The sequence below is a fragment of the Natrix helvetica genome (genome assembly GCF_964273705.1).
Source record: "Natrix helvetica genome assembly, chromosome: 6".
Lineage (NCBI taxonomy): Eukaryota > Metazoa > Chordata > Lepidosauria > Squamata > Natricidae > Natrix > Natrix helvetica.
In genome coordinates, this window is record NC_138553.1 from 5,225,509 (window position 1) to 5,251,647 (window position 26,139).

A 26,139-nucleotide genomic window follows, 5' to 3' on the forward strand; every position below is an offset into this window, starting at 1 on the left:
AGAGCGATGCTCTGCTGCCACCGACCAATCGTCAACCCCTTGGCTTGCAGAAAGCGCTGCTCCCTTGTTCACTGGATAACAACAGGCAACGCCTACTTTGCCTTCTACCCCACCCACCCCGACGCATGCACACAACCCACGTGGCAGAAGAAATGCATTCCCCGCTGCTTTTCCTCCTACGCCGTTTACGTAAGCACCGGCCGTGCCGTAAAGCCAGCAAACCTCGCCGTTTGCGGAACTTCTTTTTCTCCGCCCTGTGCCCATTGGCTGCTGCGGGCGGAGTCGGCGTAGCTCCGCCTCCCGCAAGGGAGGACCAGGCTCCACCCCACCGCGGCCACTACGGAGTTTGCGCACAAACGGCCTCAAGACAGGCGGCCAAGACGGCGGCGGCGGCCAACAAGAGCCGAGCCGCTTCCCGGCCGCGCGCTGAGAAGGAGGAGCCTGATTGGTTCCCGTCAGCCGTGACGCGAGAGCTTCGCTCGGCCGACGAAGGGGCGCTCTTTTCGTCCTCGGGTGCTACGCGAGCCCCCGGCTTGCGGCCTCGACGGAAGGGTAAGAATTTTTTTAAAAAAAAACGTTCTTTGTGACGGGGAAGGGCTGGAGGCCGTTTTATCTGCTACTAGGAGCGTCGGCCTGAATGTTGAAAGAGGGAAAAGAAGAGCCGAGGGGCTCGTATTGCGGAAAAGGATTATTCGGGGGGTCTCTAAGCCCCTCGTGACGGGAATCCCCCCCTCTCTCTTCAGAAGTAAGACTCGGTTTTCTTGGCTGCCCACTCTGGTCCGCCCGGCGATCCAACGGGTTCCTGAGCATATGCAGAGGGCCGTCTGTGACAGCCCCCCCCCCCATCCTCGGTTTGCGACAACGGGGGGGGGGCGGTGTAACCCCTGAATTTGAAGGCCTGGTTTCTTAGGAATGTGGACTTTAAATTTAAAAAAAGGGGGGGGGATCGGGGTTTCCAGTACATTTATTTTTAAATACGTTGACATTGGAATTGAGATTGACATTGGGTTGAGTCTTTATTAATTAGTCCTTGGGCCATATCAAGTTCCAGAAACAAATGATTACTAAAATTTGATAAAAGCAATATAAAATGGAATTTGATAAAATATGATTTAAAGTGGGAATGGAATGAAATACGATTTAAAGTGGAATTGGAATAAAATACGATTCTAAAATGGATTTGGGATAAAATACAGTCTAAAATGAAATTGGAATAGAATAACAATAATTTTAAGATATAAAATATGATAAAGTTCTATCTCAGTGTCACCCCTGCATGTCCTAAGGGAAGGAATAAATCAAAAATATCCAAAAGTATAATTGTTTGTGGAGAGAGTCAGGAACCCAGGGAGAAAGAGGGTGGGTGGGTGGAAGAAAGGGATGTGTGGATAGATAGATGGATGGAAGAATGGATGGGTGGCTGGCTGGCTGGCTGGATGGATGGATGGATGGATGGATGGATGGAAGAATGGATGGATGGAAAAGTGGGTGGAATGATGGATGGAAGAATGGATGGGTGGGTGGGTGGGTGGAAGGATTGATGAGTGAATGGAAGAGTGGGTGGGTGGTTGGAAGGATGGATGGGTGAATGGAAGAGTGGGTGGAATGATAGGTGGGTGGAAGGATGGATGGATGGATGAAAGAATGGATGGGAGGATAGGTGGGTTGAAGAGTGGATGGATGGGTGAGTGGGTGGGTGGAATGATGGATGGATGGAAGAATGGATGGGTGGTTGGAAGGATGGATGGATGAATGGAAGAGTGGGTGGAATGATAGGTGGGTTGGAAGGATGGATAGGTAGGTGGGTGTGTGGAAGGATTGGTGGATTGAAGAGCGGATGGAAGGATGGATGGGTGGGTGGAAGAATGGAAGAATGAGTGGATGGATAGGTGGATGGAAGGGTGGGTGGAAGAATGGATGAGTGGGTGGAAGGATGGAGGGGGGTCTCCTTGGTGTTCTCTGAGCTTGGTGGCTTTCTTGTAGATGTTTCATGACCAAACTAGAGAACATCATCAGTGCTAGAAAGGAGTGGGGTTTGTGGAGAGGAGGATGACAACTGTAGGGTCCTTGGTGCTCTTTGAGCTTGGTAGTTTTACTGTAGAAGTTTCATGACCAAACTAGAGAACATCATCAGTGCTAGAGTGGAGCAAGGTTGCTGTCATTTTATATTCTATCTAGGACTTTGCCCTGTTAGTGTTGATGGCAGTTTCTTGGCTGTTAATCTAATATTAACCTTGGTGTTAGTCTCTGCTCCTCTGGGTGTTGATTGCTGTGGAGGTATTTTGATCTTTTTGTTCCCTTTTTGGCTTGTTGAATGCCTCTTTTGAATGGTATGTACATGGTTGTATTGTCTGTGGGGCCAATTTGTCAAATAGGTAGTAGAGTATGAAGATAAATATTTCCTTTTTTTTCATTGTATTTTGTATCTCTTGCAATTTGGGGTGGGGAAAAATCTTTATTTTTCTTGCCCTAAATTTATCTAACCCATGCCTATTTTGAATGTTTTTAATTATATGTAAATAAAGAAATGTATAAATCTCAATTCTATATCACACTGTTTGTGGGTCAAGTAAGAATACAGCTTAGTGCTAATAATTGTGATATGATGTTTTGCTAATGAGAAAATGACTGTTTTTCTGCAGAATCGTTTTAAGATCTCTTGTAATGTTCGGAGATAGATTTAGAAATCTACGTGATATTTAATTAAGCCAGCTAGGTGACTGTCTCTCAGCCCAATTTATCTCACAGACTTCTTATGGGGAAAGTGGGAGAAAGGAATTTATCAAAATAATCAAAGCAGGAAATAAATAGATAAAATAAATAAAAATAATAAGTAATATATATAAACAGTATTCCCTTCCCCCCTTTTGGCTTGTTTTGGTTTTAATGTATTTCTTTATTTGTGTATTTTTTTCTATAGTTTTTCTTTTCCGTTCAGGCAAAATATTGAAATGAAAATGCAAAATTGAATGTCCTCAACAAAAAACACTTTTTTTTTCTGTCTCTTGGTTTTGAACCAGGAAAAAAAATGTCCCTCTATGATGATCTGGGAGTAGAAACCAGTGATTCCAAAACTGAAGGCTGGTCCAAAAATTTCAAACTTCTGCAATCTCAGCTGCAAGTGAAAAAAGCTGCTCTGACTCAAGCAAAGGTACCGTAAAAGCCTTCTGGAAATGGCTTTGTTTTTGTGGTTTTAATTGTCAGCTGCCCAGGGCGAGAATCTCTGCTAAGTAAAATGCTTCATTTAGCAAAGAGGTTTGATTAAGGCACCAATCTAGCAAGCAGGACACAGTGAGTTCTAGTCCTGCCTTAGCATGGAAACCAACTGGGTGACTTTGGGCCACTCACCAGGAGACAGTAAGTTCTAGTTCCACCTTAGGCATAAAAGCGGACTGGGTGACTTTGGGCCAATCACTAGGAGAGGGTGAGTTCTAGTCCCACTTTAGACATGAAAGCCAGCTGGGTTACTTTGGACCAGTCACCAGGAGATGGTGAGTTCTAGTCCCACCTAAGGCATAAAAGCCGGCTGGGTGACTTTGGGCCAGTCACCAAGAGATTATGAATTGTAGTGTGAAAGCCAGATGGGTGACTTTGGGCCAATAGCTCTCTCAGCCCAACCCACCTCACAGGGTTGTTGTGGGGAAAACCGAAGGAGGAAGACATGTTGGATATGTTCGCTGCCTTGAGATATTTATAAAAATAATAAAGATGGGATACAAATTAAATTAAAAAATAATAATACTTCTCATAGATGTTACCTCCAATACTGATTGATAAAAAATGTACGTACTTTCCAGGATTTTTGGAACACCCTTAAGCTCTGGCTATATAGGTAATCCTCGACTTACAACCATAATAGAGCCTGTCCGTTAACAGTTATAAAGCAAGACGCCCATATGACCGACCTGACTAAATACCATTTTTGCAATGATCGTTAATCGAGCCCATTCTCTGGCCTGTGTTGCTCCTGTTGAAAACCAGAAGTAAACACTTAATTTTAGACAAGGACATAAATCACAGTCAAGTCAAATGACTGAGTAGAGACAGTCCTTGGAACCTCAAAATCTGATCATAAATACATTTTTTTAAAAAAGGTTTTTCCCCCCTCTTACATACAATTATAGGTATACATTCACATAGTTATTTTTGTTCTTTACATTTTTCATTTTTGTACATTTGTCATTCCATTTATAAAATTATAGTATACAATTTGGATTGTTTTATTTACCATCCTTTCCTCCTGTTTTAACACCACCTTATTTTCCCTTTCTTTTCTCCCTCCCTCCCCTTCTCTACTTTCTTCTTCCTCATCTCCTTTCCCTTCCATCTTCCCTTACCTCTCCCCTATTCCTCTCTTCCTCTTCCCCTTCCTACCCTCTCTCCTTCTCTTTCTCTCCCTTCCACCCTCCTCCCCTTATCTCTTCCTTCCTGCCCTCCTCTTCCTCTCTTCTCTTCCTTTCTTTTTCTGTTGTTGTGGGTGCGGATCATAAATACATATTAAGGGGATCCATCAGAACTTTGATCACTAAGCAAGTGTTGTAAGTTGAGGGCTACCTGTATTCACTTACGTTTTTTCATTACTTGCATATTTAAAACAGCCATTGTTGCTTCAAAGGCATGATAAGCCTCTGTGCCAAAGCCTCATTCTGACTCTTAATTCTAAAAATCTTTAGCATCTTTTTTTTTTAATCTTAACATCTCTTGAAATAAGTACAGGTAGTCCTCAATTTACAACAGGTCATTTAGTGACCGCTTGAAGTTACAATGGCACTGAAAGCCATTGTACGTAACTGTTTTTCACACTTACGTCACAGCATCGCCAACAGTCATGTGATCAAAATTCAGACGCTTGGCAACTGGCATGTACTTATGACGGTTGCAGTATCCCGGGGCCATGTGATTCCTTTTTGCAACCTTCTGACAAGCAAAAGGGGGAAAGTCAGATTCACTTAACAAACATGTCATGAACTGAAAGCTGCGGTGATTCACTTGTGTGGCCAAAAAAAAAGGTCGTAAAATGGCGCAAAACTCAGTTAACAAATGACTCATTTAGCAACAGAATTTTAAGGCTCAATTGTGGTCGTACGTCCAGGACTTCCTGTATACCCGGCCATTGGTGTACAAGCCAGATTGAGCATTGGATTTTAAAAAAATATACTTAGAGCCATGATGGCGAACCTATGGCATGCTTGCCACAAGTGGCATGCGGAGCCATTTCTCAGGGCACGCAAGGCGTTGCCCTGTCAGCTTCAAATCACGTGCACGTGCTGGCCAGCTGATTTCGGCCTTCATTTTCGGGCGTTTTTCACCCTCCAGAGACTTCAGGGAAGTCGCTGGAGGGCGAAAAACAACCCAATGCCCAAACCAGAAGTTCGGGAACAGATTTCCAGTTTGTGCGTTGTGCCGTTTTTCTCCCTCTGGAGGGCGAAAAACGTCCCTACGGGCAACCCAGAAGTCATAAAATGGGCCATTTCCAGCCTGCAGGGGGCGCAGGAGTCCGTTTTCACCCTCCCCAGGCTCCTAGAAAGCCTCTGGAGCCTGGGGAGTGTGAAAAATGGGTCCACCGCGCCATCGTGCGCCAAAAGCGCAGAAGGGGCGGGGTCATGCGCGTATGCACGGGGCAGTGCGCGCATGCACGGGGGGCCACAGGCGCGCACAATCCCCCCCCTTCCTCCACTTTTGGCACACGATGGCAAAAAGGTGAGCCATCCCTGACCTATGGCATGAAAGTGTTCCTTTGTCAGCATTCATAGCAACATGGGATCTCTTGCATCAGCCCTTGGTTCTCCAGAGCTTGTGAATGATAATTATAATTATAAAGTTATCATAACATCTTGGGGGAGAACCTTGTACTACACTTGGAAGATTTCATCATCTTCCTTTGAACTTCCATCCTGGGAAAGACGACCTTATGAGAAGCACAAGGTCGCTTTGCAACTTCCACATCGTGTCAAATGTTTTCCCATCTTTGTAAGCAATGCTGGGACTGATTTTATTTTAAATGTTTAAAAAATGGAACAAGAAAAAATGGAAAGTCCTTCACTGGAGCAGATTTTTCTCAGGAATTTCAGTGTATTCCAATTTTTATAGAGGTTTGTGAGGGGTATTTTTTTTTAATGTACAGCTATTTTGTGTAAAGGTTGGTCTTTCTGTGTTAGATGTAATTGAATTCATTCATGTATCTAAATAGAATATGCTGCATAGGAGCTGGAACGAGATTTCACTTATCTAAGGGGAAATGATGATTAAATCAGATGCTTAAGAGATTAACTTGTCATGGAGATATAGTGAAAAGTACATGCCGTCAGTATTATATGGATGTATCTTTAAATTAAAATATATAGATAAGCCTTTTGTGATGAAGCCTTTATCATTGTCAATGAAAACGATTAAATATATATGCAATCAAATTGCCTTTTGCTGGTGGTAGTTGCTTAGAAGCATGCATTCTCTTGATGTTTCCATAGTAGAGCCTTTGGACTACACTTCCCATCACCAACGTCTTCCAAATGGGGAAGATAGAAATTGTAGTTGAAGCTATCAATCTATTTTATGTCTGTCTGTCTGTCTGTCTGTCTGTCTGTCTGTCTCTATCTATCTATCTATCTATCTATCTATCTATCTATCTATCTATCTATCTATCTATCATGCAGTATCACAGGCTGACTCTTCCCACGGCCAGGAGTTTGATCCTGACCAGGTCAAGGTTGACTCAGCCTTATATCTTTCAGAGGTCAGTAAAATGAGAACCAGGTGGTTGGGGGCAATAAGCTGACATTTGTAAGCTACTCAGAAAGTGCTGTAAAACATTGTGAAGTAGTAGTAAGTGGTATTTCTAAGTGCTATTGCTATCTGTCTATTAAGATCGAATTCTATCTATCTATCTATCTATCTATCTATCTATCTATCTATCTATCTATCTATCTATATCATCTATCTATCTATCCATCTATGTCATATCTACCTATCTAGTGTACGGCAAGTTAGCTCTCTTCTCCTTTCTCTCCCCCTCTCCTCCTTCCCTCCCTTCCTCATCCATCCATCCATCCATCCATCTGTTAAATTTATTTTCTGCTGCCCTTTATAATCGGAGGTTGTAATGAGAGGAACAAAATGCAGGTCACGGAATAAAATTCTTGGAAGCCGTCTGAAACATGCTTTTTAATTTTTTTTGCCATTTCGTTTTAGAGCCAGAGGTCAAAACAAAGCACCGTCCTTGCTCCTGTCATCGACCTGAAACGGGGCAATGCTTCGGATGAGCGCCAGATAGCGGACACCCCACCCCACGTGGCGGCTGGCTTGAAGGTGAGATGGGGGCTTATAAAATAGGCCACGCAGTATCCTGACCAAGAGGCTGTCAGCCCTTTGAAGGCAGCCTTCCTCTGGAGCAAAATGTCTCCGTTCAGGACCAGCTATGGCAGTGTTTCTCAATCTTGGTAACTTCAAGGTGTGTGGACTTCAACATCCAGAATTCCACAGCCAGCCCTGTTGTGGGATTCTGGGAGTTGAAGTCCACACACAGCAATTGTGAGTTCTGGGAGTTAAGTTCGCACATTCTGGGATTCTCCTCTTCCCATAGCCAGGAGTTCAATCCTGACAGTCTCCAGGTTGACTCAGCCATCCATCCAGTGGTGGGATTCAATTTTTTTTACTACCGGTTCTGTGGACGTGGCATGGTGGGCGTGGCAGGGGTAGGATACTGTAAAATCTCCATTCCTTCCCCATTCTAGGGGAAGGTTATTGCAAAATCCCCATTTCCTCCTGATCAGCTGGGACTTGGGAGGCAGAGAATAGATGGGGGCGTGGCCAGCCAGAGTGGTATTTACCAGTTCTCCAAACTGCTTATAATTTCCCCTACCGGTTCTCCAGAACTGGTCAGAACCTGCTGAATACCACCTCTGCTTCCATCCTTCCGAGGTCAATAAAATGAGGACCTAGATGGTTGGCAACATGGTGACATTGTAAACCGCTCAGAGAGTGCTATAAAACAGTGGCCCCCAACCTTTCGGGCACCAGGGACCGATTCCACAAAGAGAGGTGTTTTGGTGGACCAGAGGGGGCAGAGTTTCATGTGCTGCCTTCATCCCATGGATGGGGCTTTGCTTGTTTGCACGGCCCAGTTTCTGGCATGCTACGGTCCAGTTCCAATCCATGGACCAGGGGTTGGGGACCTCTGTTGTAAAGCACTATGGAGTGATATATAAGTCTAGGTGCTATTGGTATTGCTAATGCTCCTGGCTTTCCATAAGAGCTTAAAGACTTGATTCTGCTAATTGGCTTGGGGCTTTTAACGAAGGGGCTTTATGCTGGGGGGTGGTTGAGTGATCAACAACAGACCCCATTCTCTTGCCTTCCCATTCCCACCCCCCAGGAATTTGCCTCCTTGCACCAAACAGCAAACAGTACTGAAGATATACACTGTTTGTGGTGTTACACTTCAGATTATATTTGTACAGATCCTGTTAAAATTGATGTGGCTTTCTGGAAGTATACATTATTCTCTGCCATTTAAAAGAAGATACAATAGCATTGGGCCTCTTCAGATTAAGCATTTATTTTAAAAATCTTCTTTATTTTGTTAAGTTGTCTAGAACAATAATAAAGCAGTCTTTAAGAAATAAATCTAATAATTTGAACATTCTAGAGGCATTTATAGTTATTCACCTACCTCCTTGCAGCAAACAGCCTGTTTCAGTTTAGCCTGATTAGAAGAAGAAGAAATCTGCCTCTGCCTCCCAGCAATTTGCCTTATTGCAGCAAACAGCAAGTTTTACTTTCAATTTCAGTTTAGGGGCTCCCGATCATCAGCTGTTTCAGGCTGCAGGGATTGCCACAGCCTATTGTGGCCTCCCCAAGCCCCATTTTCTCCATTTGCTGTAAGGAGGTAAATTGCTGGGAGGCAGAGGCCAAAGGGTGGGGGACAGTTGGTGGGGGGAAGCTACATTCAGTGTATAAGACGCACCCAAATTTTCTTCCTTTTTTAGTGGGGAAAAGGTGCGTCTTATACTCCGAAAAATGCGGTAGTTTGATTTTATAGTATTTTATTTACATTATTATAAATTACACAATATTATCTTTTGATATGGCAAACTGCCCATATTTACCATGCGGCAAGATGGGAAGCTAATCCATTTTATAAATAAATAAATATTGAAATGAATCCCGAAAAATAAAGTAGCAAGAACCATGAAGATGAGGAGCTGTCTCCTCGTAAAGCAGGATGTCAACCCTGAAGCTTACCTGGCCGAAGCCGTCTTATATTGCCACTCTGGAGCGGGGGATAAGGAGGAGGGATTAGAGATAGCTGGGGTTGTGTAGTCAAAATAAAATATTTTCCCCTGGGAACCAAGACGTTCTCACACCTGTCCAGAGGAAAGAGGAGTGATGTCACCAGACCTGCAGACGGTGCCTTGATTGGGCCATGTGACTGTTTTTTTGGGGGAAAACTTTTACTTTTAATTAAGTGAAAACCAAGGGGGTTTTCACCAGATATGTGCCAATTTGATATTTCCAATAAAGCTATTCTTTGAGAAATCTACCTGCCTCGGAGTCTTGCTTGCAATGGATGTATTACTTGGAATCCTGACACAAGATTATTATTTTGAAAAAGGCTAGTGTCAGGTTCGGAAAGGGTTAATGAAAACAGCCAAACGGTTTGTAAATGCAGTTTGTATTCTTCCTTCGGCACGAACTGACCAACAAAGCACTAAGACAATGAATAAATTGTCAGAGCTGCCACTAAATCAAATAAACTTAAACCCGGTGCTCCCCACCGCCTTTTATAAGTTACTTGGTAATTAGGATAAACTGCACCCCGTGCGTGTCCCCTCGTGTCCCCCCAGAACGAGAACCACCCGGCAATTAATCATGGATTGTTTTCAGTCAGTTATCAATAGCTTTTTTTTTTTTTTATTTTTATTTTTCTTAGATTTTTAGACCGCCCCTCTCCCAAAAAGGGACTCGGGGCGGTGTACAGTCAATAATAAAAACATTCACAATAATTAAATACGTTTAAACTGCATTTAAGATACATTGGAGGAGGAAATAGACTGTGCTAAGAAATAAATAATACTAATCTTAAAACATCATAAATAAAACCCCAACCCTAAAATAAAATAAATCCCTGGGAGGTACAACTAAGAAAGTGCCAGGCCAGCTGATTGAAACAGGTGAGTCTTTAACTTTTGCCGGAAGGAACGGAGGTCGGTGGTAGTTCGAATGTCTGGGGGGAGGTCATTCCAGAGGGTTGGGCCCATCACAGAGAAGGATCTACTCCTAGGTGTCGCCCGCTGGCATTGACTAGCAGACGGCACCAGGAGGAGCCCCTCTCTGTGTGAGCGAATAGGTCGCAGGGACGTGTGTGGTAGGATGCGATCCTGCAGGTAACTAGGTCCACTGCCATGGAGCGCTTTAAAGATGGTAATCAATACCTTGAAACGCACCCGAAAGGCCACAGGTAGCCAGTGCAGCTCGCGCAGGAGAGGTGTTACGTGGGAGTAACGTGTACGTCCCATAATAGCCCGCGCGGCTGCGTTCTGAACTAGCTGCAGTCTCCGGATGCGTCCCAAGGGAAGCCCCATGTAGAGAGCATTGCAGTAGTCCAGGCGAGACGTCACCAGCGCATGAGTGACCGTGCGCAGGGCACTCCGGTCCAGTAGGGGGCGCAATTGGCGCACCAGGCGAACCTGGTGGAACGCCCCCCTTGCCACGGCTGCCACATGGTCCTCCATTGACAGCCGGGCATCAAGGAGGACGCCCAAATTGCGCGCCCGCTCCACAGGGGACAATTGTTCGCCCCCTATGGCCAGCGATGGAGTCAGCTGGCTGAACCGAGGTGCCGGTAACCACAGCCACTCGGTCTTGGAGGGGTTGAGTTTGAGTCTGTTGTCCCCCATCCAGACCCCGACGGCTTCCAAACACCGGGACATCACTTCGACAGCCTCGTTGGGGTGGTTTGGGGTTGAAATATACAGCTGAGTATCATCAGCGTAAAGATGGTACTCAACCCCAAAACCACGGATGATCTCACCCAGCGGCTTCACATATGCGTTGAACAGGAGAGGCGAGAGGACCGACCCCTGTGGCACCCCACAAGTGAGTGGCCTCAGGGACGATCTCTGCCCCCCTGTCAACACACATTGCTTCCGGTCGGAGAGGTAGGAGCCGAACCACCGCAAAACGGTGCCTCCGACTCCCATCCCCTCCAACCGGCGCAATAGGATACCATGGTCGATGGTATCAAAAGCCGCCGAGAGGTCTAATAGGACCAGGATAGAGGAGCAACCCCTATCTCTGGCCCTCCAGAGATCATCAACCAACGCGACCAAGGCTGTCTCAGTGCTGTGCCCGGGTCGGAAGCCGGACTGGCGCGGGTCTAGATAGTCGGATTCGTCTAGGTGTCGTGGGAGCTGCTGCGCCACCACATTCTCAACAACCTTCGCCAAGAAGGGGAGGTTGGAGACTGGACGATAGTTAGCTAGCTCCATTGGGTCGAGCGCAGGCCTCTTGAGCAAGGGTCTCACCACCGCCTCTTTCAAGGCGGTTGGTAGATATCCCTCACTCAGTGAGGCGCTCACCAGGCCCAGGAGCCAGCCTCGTGTCACCTCCCAGGCTGCCAGTACCAGCCAGGAGGGGCACGGGTCCGTTAAACAAGTGGTGGGTCGCAGCCGTCCACGCAGCCTGTCCAAATCCTCGGGGGCAACAGAGTCAAACTCCTCCCAGAATGGTCTCTCAAGACTCGCTGTTGGCGGCTCGTCTGGTCCACTGACGGAGGTCCACCCGCTCCGGATCTGATCGATTTTGTCCTGAAGATATTCCCCAAACTCCTCTGCTCTACCCTGTAAGGGTGTCTCCCGCGCCCCCTGCGATAAGAGGGAGCGAGTCACCCTAAACAGGGCGGCAGGGCGGTTATCCGCGGACGCAATAAGAGCAGCACAATGTCTACGTTTGGCTGCTCTTATTGCCACAAGGTAAGTCCGCAAATAGGCTCTTACCTGTGTTCGGTCAGATTCGGAGCGCGAGGATCTCCATCTGCTCTCTAGACGTCTCCTGTGGCGCTTCATCACCCTGAGCTCCTCAGTAAACCAAGGAGCCCGGGTGGGTCGGTGTCGCAGGAGAGGTCGCAACGGCGCAACCCGGTCCAAGGCCCCAGTCGTCGCCCTATTCCAGGCAGTCACTAGGTCCTCGGAACGGGAGCGGGACAAGGCTACAGGTATTGGCCCAAGCTCCGTCAGGAATCTATCAGATTCCATCAGGTGCCTGGGGCGGTACCAGTTTATAGAGTCTGGTTCCGCCTCCTCGCGGTGGGGGATAGCGCCAGGGAAGTCCAGCCGAAGGGATGAGTGGTCTGACCATGACAAGGGCGTGATAACTAAATCCCCTATTCCCAGATCACTCGTCCACTGTTCAGATACAAAAATGAGGTCCAGTGTGTGGCCCCCTTCGTGAGTGGGGCCCTGCACTAATTGGGTCAGGTCCATGGCCGTCATGGAAGCCATGAACTCCCGAGCCGCCTCGGAAGCCGCTCCCGTTGACGGCAAGTTGAAGTCCCCCATGACCAAAAGTCTGGGAGTCTCAACTGCCGTCGCTGAGATTAGCTCGAGGAGCTCGGGCAGGGCTGCTGATGTATAGCGAGGAGCCAAGTATACAATCAGCAAGCCCCACTGCCTCCCTGGGCCCCAACTCACACCAAGGGACTCACACCCGGGTATCTGAGGAACAGTGAACTCCCTCGGCTTTAAACATTCCCGCATAACCACCGCCACCCCACCACCCTTACCCAGGGCCCGAGGCTGATGGAATGCTCGGAAACCCGGTGGGCACATTTCCACGAGGGGTAAACCACCCTCGTGGCCCAACCAGGTCTCCGTTATCCCTGCAAGGTCTAGCTCCCCCTCTGAGATCAACTCATTAATGAGGGGGGCCTTGTTGGTGACAGACCTTGCGTTGCAAAGCATCAGCCGCAGGCCCTGGCTCTGTAGCACCTGTCCACCTAGACTGCAGGGGTTGGTACAAGCGACCGGGCGTAACCAGCAGCCGCGGTCTCCCAACCGACCTTGGGATCTTATCCTGTCCTCGCATCCCCTCCTCCCCGCAACCGTTGTAATAGGACAACCCTCTGCTTTCATGACCTTTGTATTCCCCCCCTCCACCGCGTCCCCGTCCTTCCTGGACTCACCCGTCTGTCCGGCTCTGGCCCTCCTCCCGGTCTGGTTAACCCTCCCCCCCACCCTGGGACCCCCTAAAAAAGATTCAGCTAGACAGCTTGTGGAGGAGGGAAACCTGGTGAGTCTTGGCAGCTAGCCTGGTTTACTCCCCTGAATGGCAGCTCCAGGCCTCTTGGCTGGCCGGAGCTGACATGCAGCCCCCTTCCACGGAGACAGCATTTGGGGAGCTAAAAATTACCGTCAGTTAGGAGTCGAAGGACCCCTTCCCCCCTGTTTTGTGGGATGTCTGCGGTGGAATCTCGCTACCAGGTGGGGCGCCCTACAGTCCTTGCTATGAGCCCACGATGCCTCCGACGGGGGATAACCTTTCCATAAAACAAGGTATTGTAACCGTCCCCTGTGCCACCTGGTATCTAGTATATCTTGCACTACATAGTGCCATTCCCCATCTAAAGTAACCGGGGCTGGCGGCCATAGTGAGTCTCCTCTATCAGATGCCTGAACTGATCCTAGAAGGCTGCAGTGGAAGACTGGATGTGTTTTTCCCAGTAGTGAACCTTAGCTGCACTGTTACAGGTTAATAACTCGCACGATTGGGAAAGGCCTAATGAATTTGGGCCCGAGTTCCTTGCATGGCAACGGCAGCCTGAGACATTTAGTTGAGAGGTATACCCTCTGGCCTACGTGGAAAGGTCCTTGCGCCTCCCGCCTTTTTATCTGACAAACTGTCAGGTTCCGAAGGGTTAATGAAAACAGCCAAACACAGAAACGGTTTGTAAATGCAGTTTGTGTTCTTCCTCCGGCACGAACTGACCGGTACTCCCCACCACCTTTTATAAGTTACTTGGTAATTAGGATAAACTGCACACCCATCCCCTCATGACCCAGAACGAGAACCAAGCGGCAATTCATCATGGATTGTTTTCAGTCAGTTATCAATATCTTTGTAGATTACTCAGCTAGACAGCTTGTGAAGTAGGGAAACCTGGTGAGTCTTGGCAGCTAGCCTGGTTTTCTCCCCTGAATGGCAGCGCCAGGGCTCTGGGCTGGCCGGAGCTGACAGCTAGTTTTAATTACACAGTTCAGACATTGGTGCACAGCTACCGTGTTTCCCCTAAAATAAGACAGGGACTTATTTTCTTTTGACCTCCGAAATAAGCGCTTGGCCTTATTTTCGGGGAGATCTTATTATTTTTGAGGCGCAGGAGGCGGTGAGCGTGGTCACCTCATGGCTGCTGCTGTGTTGCAATATTTTCTGGAAGGGCTTATTTTCAGGAGAAGGCTTATTTTAGCGCATGCGCTCAAAAGCCCGATTGGGCTTATTATCCAGGGAGGTTCTTATTTTCAGGGAAACAGGGTAGCTTATTAACAGTCTTTTGAGACTGTTGAACGCAGTTTCCATCTTATTCTGGCAAATAAATGGAGCATCTCCTCTTTTGGAAAGAATTGCATTGGATACTTTTTGTTGTTATGCCTTTCCATGTTTCGTTCCAGGACCCCGTCCCCAGTGGCTTTTCAGCGGGAGACGTATTGATCCCTTTAGCGGATGAATACGATCCGATGTTCCCGAACGATTACGAGAAAGTCGTAAAACGCCAGCGAGAGGAGCGGCAAAGGCAGCGTGAGCTGGAGAGGCAGAAAGAGATTGAAGAAAGGGAGAAGTGAGTCATCAGCATCCCCATGGCCATGTGATCAAAATTTAGACCCTTGGTCCTGTCAACATGTGTTGACAGAGGCCAGAATTGTATTTGCACAATATTGCAAAAATGAGGGGACTCCTACAGCTGAAAGCAGAATTCAAAAAAATATTAGACGCTGCGGAAATGGATAGGTTAACATTCAAGATAAAGGATAAAGAGGATGCAGAATACGTTTTAACATGAGATTTGTTTTTCAAATGGTGAGATAGTAGAGGTAGAAATTAGAAGTTGGAAGAATACTACTATATACAAGTAAATATTGATGTTGCTATTATTAATATTACGTAGAGGTAAATTAACCCAGACTGTTTATTTATTTAAAAAATTGGACACTTGGCAACAACTGACTCACCTTTATGGCGGTGATCTCCTTTTGCGACTTTCTGACCAGCCAGCATATACCGTATTTTTTGGAGTATAAGACGCACTTTTTTCCCTCAAAAAAACAAAAAAGGCTGAAAATCTGGGTGCATCTTATACACTGAATACAGCATTTTTTTTGCCCCCTGAAACCCCGCCCCCTTCTCCAAAATGGCTATGCATAGCTTTTAGAAGCCTTGCAGAGTGCTCCTGGGGACTGGGGAGGGCAGAAATGAGCAAACAACGGGCCGGTTTTTGCTCAATTCTGCCCCCCGCAGCCCCCAGGAGCACTCTGCAAGGCTCCTAAAGGCTATCATGCCCTTTTTTTGAAAAAGAAAATGGGCCCGTTTTCGTGAAAAACGGGCCCTTTTGGGGAGGTCTGCAGAGTGCAAAAATTGTTTTTTAATTTGCCTCTTCTAAACCTTGGTGTCATGTGACTAACCTAACTTGAATTGGCAGCAATTCACTTAACTGGGGCAAGAAAGATCGTAAAATGGGGCAAAACTCACTTAACACCTGTCTTGTTTAGAGTTGGAAATTTGGGGCTTAATTGAGGTCGTAAGTCGAGGATTGCCTGTACGCGCATATAAGCCAAATTAAATATTGTGCATAAAATCCATTTTATGAATTAGAAGTGTACTTTAGCGGAGTTTTATGAATGGCCAGTGCCAACAGATTATCGTTTTGCTCTTCATCAGAATCTTTTGAAACACATTGGACCAAACAGTTTCAATGTAGATAGTGGAAACGAAAAGAATGAAGAGCAGAGTTCCCTAGGAATTTAGCCAAAGTTCGGGTTTACTCTATCCAGATTTCCTTTGGGGACGATTGTCATCTTATTTTCTGCTTCCATTTCAAGGAGGCGCAAAGACAGACACGAGGCAAGTGGATTTTCCCGACGGCCTGATCCAGATTCGGATGAAGACGAAGATTATGAGAGGGAGAGGCGGAAACGAAGTGAGAAACTCTCCAAACGCATGCATGAATCAAACTCTCTTCTCTTACGTAATCTGTGGGCGTCTGCTGGCGGTAACACTTCTGTGAACAGTAAATTTTATTTAAAAGGTTTTTGTGACCTGCAGCATACTGTGTCGAAGACACCTGCCTTTTAATAAAAATCAGTTAGATTGTCCTCCTAGGTCAGTGATGGCGAACCTTTTTCTTACGGCATGCCAAAATTGTGTGCGCTATCGCGCATGCGAGCATGCTCACTCAATCTCCCCGCCCACCTGCGCATGCATGCGCGACCCCTCCCTAGGCTCCGGAGGCTTTCCTGAAGCCTGGGGAGGGTGAAAACGGCCCCAACGGGCCAACCAGAAGTTTGGAAACAATCCATGTTCAGCTTCCGGAAGGCCGGGGCTGCCCGCCAGCCAGTGGATTTTTCGCCCTTCTGGAGGGCAAGTGGAGGCCGTTTTTCGCCCTCCCCAGCCTCCAGAGGCTTTCCTGAAGCCTGTGGAGGGCATAAATGGCCTCCCCTGGCCCTCTGGGAAAAATCAGCTGGCGTGCCACCAAATATGGCTACGCGTGCCACAGGTTCACCATAACGGTCCTAGGTTGTCTCAAGTGGACGTGGATCAGTGGTGGGTTCCAGATCCTGTTGCAACGGGGCCGGTGTCCACCACATGAACGTGCGCGCAGCTGGCACGCACATGCATACTCGCCCTCCGCGATTTTCCAGCTGCTCGGCAGAGCGTCGCGGAGGCCGCGTATGCTCCATGCGTGGAAGTCCTGAAAACCTCAAATACCGGTAAGGAACGTGGGTGGGCGGGACCTCCGGAGCACCGTACCAGAACGGTACCTGGTGCTCCCGGCAGGCACCGGTACGCCCGTACCGAAGTGTACCAGTCGTAACCCACCACTGACGTAGATGAGCTTCTAACCCATTTACATCCTACTTGAAGCAACAGAGGAATTGATCATAGATCCATTAATTTTTGAGCGATCTAAATGTCTATGGAAGAAATTCTCGTTATTCTAACTCCCTAGACTTCTAACAAAACAAGCTTTGCAGCCAAAACAACAACAAGCCCACAACCAAGAATTGTGGCCTTTTAAAGATGAATACATTTATTATATAATAACTTTCATAGATAGTTTTATTTATTTGGGGTTTTTCTTTTCTTACACAGGTATGGGAGGAGCTGCCATTGCACCACCTACTTCTTTGGTTGAGAAGGACAAAGAACGTACGCACCTAGATCATTTTTCTTTCAATTGCAGCTAGTCCTCAACTTACGACTGTATCTGCCCACAGTCACTTCACAGTGAGATGGGCAGCAAACAAACATAAATAAATGGACCCCGGCATTTCCATCTTAAATCATGACGGTCGTAAATCGAGGCATCTACATGACTAGATCCAATTTAATGGCTTTTGGGGGCACTCCGAAAAATACAGTACCTATAGATTTGATCGTTGGAAGAACATGGAGGGATGTAAGAATGAGGTAGTGGGATCCTGGAGTCAATTTTAACTGCCGTCTTGTCTTGTATATCTCTTGAGAGACGCTTCTTTAGCTTGCAAAGAGTGTGTTAGCCATAAATTAGAGACAGACAGAGGAAGGGGAAGGAAGGAAGGGAAAAAAAGAGAGAGAAAAAGAAAGAAGCTGTGACGGATATGATAAAGGGATTCTGTTTCATTAATATGGTAGTGATGGAGATATTTACAAGGTAAGGAAAGGAAAGAAAGAAAAAGGAAAGAATGAATGAACGAAAGAAAGAAATGCTGTAACTGATTAGATCAGTGTTTCTCAACCTTGGTGACTTTTAAGTCCTATGGACTTCAATTCCCAGCAGGCTGGGGAATTCTGGGAGTTGAAGTTCACAGGACTTAAAGTTGCCAAGGTTGAGAAACACTGGATTAGATAAAGGGATAAAAATAAACCTGCTATTTGCAAGGTCAAGTAAAGTATAGGAATCAATGCTTAGAGATTTTTGCCTTGAGGATAAAATATCCCGTCTTCTTCTTCTTCTCCACAGCTTTATCCTCCTACGAGGAAGAGTCAAGGCCTCGTGGTTCATCATCCAAGGCTGCCATCCCTCCTCCGATGTACGATGAGCCCGAGAGACCTCGTTCCCCAACAGGGCCCAGCAATTCCTTCCTTGCAAACATGGGGTGAGCGCTTGGGAAACTTCCTGAAAAAGAACACTAGGGGGCAGTAGCGGAACACATTAGGAATCTATATCTATCTATCTATCTATCTATCTATCTATCTATCTATCTATATATATATATATATATATATATATATATATATACATATATGTCAATGGCTATGTGTGTATGTGTGGGTGTGTTCCAGCATAACTCTGGAACGCCTGGGCCGCTAAAATGAAAAGGAATGAATTATATCTATAGTGTCAAATCACAGTACTTTTGACAGTGATAGTGTGCATTTTGGATTCCGGTTCTGTTAAGATAAAGCCTGTTGTGCCTTAAAGTGGCTTCTACTGTACAGCACAGTGGAGATGCCATGGTAACGGCTGTTACCATCTGGGCTGTTGTGGGGAAGGAAAGTGAAAATAGCAACAAAATGAGAAGATGACACATTCTAAATGAAAGTTTACCCTTGTTTTCCTTTTTTAAAAGTTGTTTTTAAAGAAGTAAAAGGAGATCACACAACCGAGGGACTCTGCAACCATTGTAAATTTGAGTCAGTTGCCAAGCAGCTGAATTTTGACCACGTGACCATTGGGCCGCTTGCAACGGTTTTAAAAACGGTCATAAGTCACTTCTTTCAGTGCTGTTGTAACTTGGAACAGTCACTAGAATAACAGAATTGGAAGGGACCATGGAGGTCTTCTAGTCCAACCCTCTGCTCAAGCAGGAGACCGTATACAATTTCAGACACATGTCCAACTTCTTCTCAAAAACCTCCAGTGTTGGAGCATCTACAACTTCTGGAGGCAAGTTGTTCCACTGATTAATTGTTCTCCCTGTCAGGAAGTATCTACGTAGTTCTAGGTTGCTTTCTCTCCTTGATTAGTTTCCATCCACTAAATGAACGATTGAAAGTCGGAGACTAGCTGCCTTTCAGACAACCATCCAAAGCACCCACACGACTTGATTTCCCACGCCTGACGGGTCCGTTCATTCTCCCTTCTGTCTCCAGAGGCACGGTGGCGCACAAGATCATGCAGAAATACGGCTTCCGAGAAGGCCAGGGTCTGGGGAAGCACGAACAGGGTCTGAGCACCGCCCTGTCGGTAGAGAAAACCAGCAAGAGGGGGGGCAAAATAATTGTTGGAGATGCTGCTGATAAAGGTAAGTTACCGAGTCCTTGTGGGGTGAAGTGGGGGCGTCCAAGATGACCTTTTACTACAATGTCTCCAAGGAAGGCGGTTGCTATAGGGCAGGGGTGTCAAACTCAATTTCATTGATGGCCGCATCAGGGCTGTGGTTGACCTGGGGGGCTGGGAGGGGCCAAGTGGGGGATTGGGTAGCAGTTTGATACCACTCCCCAAACTGCTGGCATGTGTCCTCTTTGCATTGGGTAGACCTGTTCTGACCTTGGCTTCCCCAAAAAAGCACGAAGCAGAATCCTGGTCCCGACAAAACCCCTTTTATTAAACGAATGTGAATTTCTCCCATTCACATTCAGCAAAAGGCCTGGCAGTCTTTCAAAGGGGAATTGATGACCACAGGCCTTATCTAGCTTGGAAAGCTGCCATGTAAATATTTTCCAAACTCAGTGCGGTGCAAGGAAAAACTTGGCACAGAGTCTCGGAGATTCACGGACAGATCTTCATACTCCTGAAACGAACGAATTATTTCCTGCAAAAGCCCACTCCCCTTTCGCTCCTCTTTTATTTCCTATGGGAGGGCCCATTCACAGTCCACCTGTGGCTTTACTCCCAAGTTGACCCTGATTTCTGAGCTGTTCTTTTCTTCTGGCAGCTCTGCGCATGCACACACTGGGAACAGGCTCCAGCTGTTCTTCTGCCTCCCTGCTGTCTAGCTCCGAAGGCAGCTGAGAACTTGGCGCCCTCTCTGCCTCCGATGCAGAGCCCTCATCAGAGCCTTTCCCAGACTCCAGGACTGGCCCAGGTTCCTCCCCAACCTCCTCACTGTCAGACTCTGCTGCCAGTTCCGGTGGCCACTGGCGGGCCACAACAAGACCAGGCCGAAGCAATGCGGGTAGACTGGGCTGAAGCGATGCAGGCCAGCCCCTTACATTTTCCAGGATAGCCCTGTGGGCCGGATCCAACCACATCACAGGTCAGATCTGGCCTGCGGATCTTCAGTTTGACATCCCTGCTATAGGGATATGATGCAGAGCGCTGGACCAGTCTTGCCCATCTGATCATTAAAATCTCCATCCTTTGCTTTAACTTCGCTTTGTGTCCCCTCGTAACAGGTTTAAGCAAGCTTGATCAACGAAAGCCTTTTTGTAAATTGTGCTAATTGAAAGTTCGGTCCTTGAGTGAGATTATAATCTTTTCCCTTTTGTTAAGTAAGTAAACTCCCCGTTAGGAGAGCGAGTGTGCAGAGAAGCGTAATGAGAGTGGTATGGAAGAACACGCACAAACCAGCATACAGGGATACCGAATAGTGTAAAATATAGTAGTTTACTATATGGAAATATAGAGGTATTCAGAGTTCAGTTTACAGTCCAAGTCATATATGGTTCAGTCAGTCAGTTATCAAATAATCAGTCTAGAACACAAAACAGCTAACAGTAGCAAAACACAGTACCTCACAATACACCGATCAGCGTCTAACAAACAGAGAGCTAACAGTCATTCTGGCTCCCTCTTATGGCTGCTTGAGGTAACAGCAACCCAATCACACCTCTCTAGCATTTAAAGTAACAGATACATTTGTTACAATCATGGCTTATATACATTGCCAAGCCAAGACTAGGGTTACATCCCTAACACCTTTGGTCACTCTGGAAGCAGTAAATCTTTTGGCTTGACAATCCAGAAGGCTGCTAGCTTCATCAGGTGGAAAGAAAGTTGTCAGGCTTTAGTGCCTGACAAGAGGATGACAGCAGTAAAATTGGGAGCGATTCCCTCCTCCTTTTAAACACATGCACTCTTTCTTCAATTCCTGCATTTATAGAAGGAGGAAGCCTCCACTCAGGAACCTTGGTTATTTACGAAGGCTTTTCAGTGCTGCTAAGCTCTAACATCTGCTAATTGGGTTATACAATATCAGCTTGATGTATCAAATCGTATATTTTCCCAACTCTGAAAGACATCAGGGATTGCCAGAAACAGTTGATTTTTTTCCTCTCCTATTCTGCCCTGCATTAAGTGCTGTTATATGTTGACATTAACTCCCTGGAAAGGAAAATGTCAGATAAAATGCAGGTAGTTTATTATCGAAAATATGTTAAAGGGTTTTTTAATTAATTGCCATCATAGTTCAATATAACAAGATTTGTGCCAACTTATCATTTTTAATATAGGGTGGCTCAGTGGCTAAGACGCTGAGCTTGTCAATCAGAAAAGTCGACAGTTCCACGATTCGAATCCCTCGCGCTGCGTAACGGAGTGAGCTCCCGTTACCTGTCCCAGCTTCTGCCAACCTGGCCATTCGAAAGCACGTAAAAATGCAAGTAGAAAAATAGGAACCACCTTTGGTGGGAAGGAAACAGCGTTCTGTGTGACTTTGGTGTTTAATCATGCCAGCCACATGGCCACGGAGACATCTTCGGACAGCGCTGGCTCTTCGGCTTTGAAACGGAGATGAGCACCGCCCCCTGGAGTCAGGAACGACTGGCACATATGTTCGAGGAAAACCTTTACCTTACCCTTTTTAATAAAATGAACAGCAAAGACTATATTTACTTCAGTTGCACTAGTATACGTGTGCTCTGCACAAAATTGGTTTTAGAATGTCTTCATCTTTATAAATATTCTAGGAATGTAGCAATTTCTGCTCAAGATTTCTTTGGACTCAACAGATAGCCTCTGATTATTGCTCTTTGATAATCTAGTACTATACAGTGTTTATCAGTCTTAGTGAAATTAAGATGTGTGGACTTCAACTTCCAAAGTTCCCCTGCCAGCCTGCTGGCAGGAGAATTATGGGAGTTGAAGTGTATACATCTTAAGTAATATTATATTTAATGTAAAACATTACTGCTTTCTTTTTCCCCCCTCTTTGGGATAGGAGATGCATCAAAGAAATCGGATTCAAACCCTTTAACAGAAATACTAAAATGTCCAACCAAAGTTGTCTTATTGCGGGTAAGTTTCCCCTGTTTGATTCATCAGCCATCCTGAATTGATGATTTTCAGGGTTTGGGTTGGCATTAAGCCTGGAGTTTTTTAAAGAAGAAATTGGACAGTCATTTGTCTGGAATGGTATAGGCCTGTGATGGCGAACCTATGGCACGTGTGGTGTTATCCTGTCAGCTCCAGCATGCATGCACGTGCTGGCCAGCTGATTTCGGCCATTTTTCGCCCTCCGGAGGCTTCCCTGAAGTCTGTTCCCGAACTTCTGGTTTGCCTGTTGGGCCGTTTTTCGCCTTCAGGAGGCTTCCCTGAAACCTTCGGAGGGCGAAAAACAGCCCAACACGCAAACCAGAAGTCGGAAAACGGGCCATTTCCAGCCTCTAGGGGGTGCAGGGGAGGCCGTTTTCATCCTCCCCAGACTCCAAAAAAGCCGTGCGGAGTGTCACACGTGTATGCGCAGGGAGCACGGTGCGGGGGGCATTAAGTTATGGGGGGCATGCGAGCGGTGCTTTTGGCACTTGAAGTGAAAAAGGTTCGCCATCTCTTGCTTGAGCAAAGGATTGGACTAGAAGTCCTCCAAGGTCCCTTCCGAATCTGTTATTCTGTTATTTTTAATTTCGATTAGCTGGACGAAGTGATATTAAAATGATCAGAAAGGTAGAAAGGACATGACCGCAGCTCTTCCATGATGGCAAATGTGAATTTATTCTCTGAAGCTCCCGAGAGTCTTTCTGATTTCAGTGGGAATAGAAATACGTTTAGTAAATAAGACATTTGTGAGAAAAAAAATCTCTGGGTTTAAAGGAAAACTACTGTTGTCCAAGAGTAAAGAAACAAAACTCGCATTTCAAACGTAGAGTCTATTATTATTATTTTTTGTTTCAGAATATGGTCGGGGCTGGGGAAGTTGACGAAGACCTTGAAGGCGAAACGAAAGAAGAATGTGAAAAATATGGCAAAGTTGGGAAGTGTGTGATTTTTGAGGTACTGACTGGCATCCCTTTCTCCCACATTTTTTTAAAAAAAAAGCAGATTCAAAATATCATCTTCTTTTAATGACCCCCATAATCCCTTGCGGTGGGTGGAGTCTGGGCCACTGAATGGAACTATGTATTTATTAGCCGGATGCCTTTCCTGTCACCAATGCAGAGGTTATTTTTTCAGCAGATATATGCTCAGTGGGCTCAGAGAGAGAAATACCTGCCTCTACCTAGGATTTTCCAGGATGCTTGTAATATAAGCCCTACCCCAAAACTAAGCGCCACTTAAGATTGTCAGCCAGAATGATGCATTTACCGTATTTCCCTGAAAATAAGACCTCACTGGAAAAATAAGCCTTTGGAGCAAACATTAATTTAAGACCCAATCATATTTTCGGGAAAATGCGGTAGTTGGCTGTGGCAAGTTGTCCTAAACCTTCAGGGACAATACACCCCCAAAAAGCTGCTATCTCAACAATCCAGCGAAGTGTATTTCATACTTGGAAACTTTAAAGTGTGTGAACTTCAATTCCCAGAATTCTTCAGCCAGCATGCTGGAAGTTGAAGTCCACTCCTCTTAAAAGTAGCCAAATTCGAAAAGCGCTGCTCCAGAACTACGCCATGCTATATTTATACTGCGCTGTAAAGGCCCTGATCCTTGCTGTTTTTTGATTCAGATTCCTGGCGCTCCTGATGATGAAGCCGTCAGAATATTTTTGGAATTTGAAAGGGTCGAATCTGCAATTAAAGGTAAAGAATCGCTTGATCACTACTTCCTGTAAGTTTCAGAAGCTGTGGAGGTGATCCTCGACTTCACAACAGTTCATTTAGTGACCCGTTCAAAGTTACGGCACTGCAAAAGAGCGACTTACAGCCCTTTTTTCACAGTTACGACCTTTGCAGGATCCCCGCAGTCACATGATTACAATTCAGACGCTTGGCAACTGGTTCATACTTATGACCGTCGCTGTGTCCCGGGGTCACGTGATCCCCTTTTGCAACCTGGCGAGCAAAAGTCAATGGGAAAACCAGATTCACTTAACAACCGGGTTACTAATTTAACAACTGCAGTGATTCGGTTAACAACGGTGGCAAGAAAATGGGGCAACATTCATTTAACAAATGTCTCACTTTTAACCACAGAAATTTCTGGTTTAATTGCGGTCATAAGTAGGGGGATGGATGTATATACCCACTGCTCTTGTCTAGGAAACCACCAATTGTAGCTAGTTTTTATCTTTTGCTCTGAAAAGCTGGTTTGTGTGATATTAGTCTCTCCTCCCATCAGCCAAAGGTGCATTTTCATCCTTCATTATACCTTGGTAGTCCTCAACTTACCACCACGATTGGGAATGTCCGTGGTAAATTGTGGCGGTCTTAAATCAAATCTTAACTTTACAGGCATTTTCATAGCAGTGGTTAAGCGATTTCCCCAAAGGGTGTTTTGTTGCCAGAATTCGACAAAGGCTCACACGTTGCAATTGTGTGACTGCACGACATTGCAATCAGTCGAAAATGTGAGCCCATTGGCCCAGGATTGCGACGACAAAACCACAGGGGTAGAACAGCAGCCACAAATCCAGTGCAGTTCATCAGTCGCTTTTTCCTGAGGTGTTGTAACTTTGAACTGTAAATATTGTCATAGTTCATGGTAGCTGCAGAAACACTCTCCTTACCCCCCAATGTTTTTCAATCTTGGCAGTTTTCAGACATAAAACTCCCCTTTTATTAATTTGCTGTGAATTTTGCTCCTTTACATCTAGCAAAGTCTTTCAAGGGAGGATTTACAGTCACAGACCTTATCTGGCTTGGAGAGCTGCCAGGCTATCTGCAAAACTTGGCAAGGAGTCTCGGAGAGTCACGAACCAATTAAGCGAACTAATTGTCTCCTTCAAACTCCACTCCCCTTTCGCTCCTCTTTTATTTCCTCTGGGAGGGGCCATTCATCATCCACCTGTGGCCTTACTCCCAAGTCAACCCATGTTCTTTAGATGTTCCCTTTGTCTGGCAACTCTGCGCATGTGCCCACTGGGAACAGGCTCCAGCTGTTCCTCTGCCTCACTGATGTCTGACTGTGAAGGCAGCTGATAGCTGTCATATGGCCCTGGCCCCCTCTCTGCCTCTGACACAGAGCCCTCATCAGAGCCAGACTCCAGGACTGGCCCATGTTCCTCCCCAACCTCCTCACTGTCCGAATCTGCTGCCAGCTCTTCTGGCGGGCCACAGTAGCCTGCTGGGGAACTCTGGGAGTTGAAGTCCACCCATCTGAAAGTTGCCAATATTGGGAAACACTGTGTTTACCCCATTTTGACCCAGTTGGATATTCCGCTTAACCATAATTTAAAAACTGTAACTCAGTGGGGTCCTATCTTCTCATTTCTTACCTGGGAATGTGGCTAATGTTCCTATTTTGCCTGGGTTTCAGCGGTCGTAGACCTGAACGGAAGATACTTTGGAGGACGAGTGGTGAAGGCCTGTTTCTACAACCTGGACAAATTCCGAGTCTTGGACCTGGCGGAACAAGTCTGATTGTCTTTTTGGTCAAACCAGGACATGTCACCATCTGGCGATCTCACCGTTTTCAGCTGCATGAGGAGAGGAGAGGAGAGAGACGCCGCAACGTCTTTTCTAAACAAACTGGAACTGATCCTTGAATGGCCTTTACTTATTCGTTGTGACGGACAGATTTTATTTGTATTTTTATTGTAGTATAAAATTCCTTAAAGATTCCTGGTTTATTTTATTTCC

General features: G+C 46.1%; 1 protein-coding gene across 1 annotated transcript; it reads left to right on the forward strand.

Moving 5' to 3' along the window:
• Positions 1–335: 335 nt before the first annotated feature.
• RBM17 (RNA binding motif protein 17) lies at positions 336–26,120 on the forward strand. Its single transcript, XM_081958089.1, has 12 exons — positions 336–552; positions 3,021–3,151; positions 7,189–7,305; positions 14,661–14,827; positions 16,086–16,183; positions 17,356–17,412; positions 18,206–18,341; positions 19,339–19,490; positions 22,347–22,423; positions 23,297–23,395; positions 24,069–24,141; positions 25,817–26,120. Exons 2-12 carry the CDS (start codon positions 3,029–3,031, stop codon positions 25,918–25,920), a joined length of 1,203 nt encoding a protein of 400 aa, XP_081814215.1. The 5' UTR covers positions 336–552; positions 3,021–3,028; the 3' UTR covers positions 25,921–26,120.
• Positions 26,121–26,139: the final 19 nt, after the last annotated feature.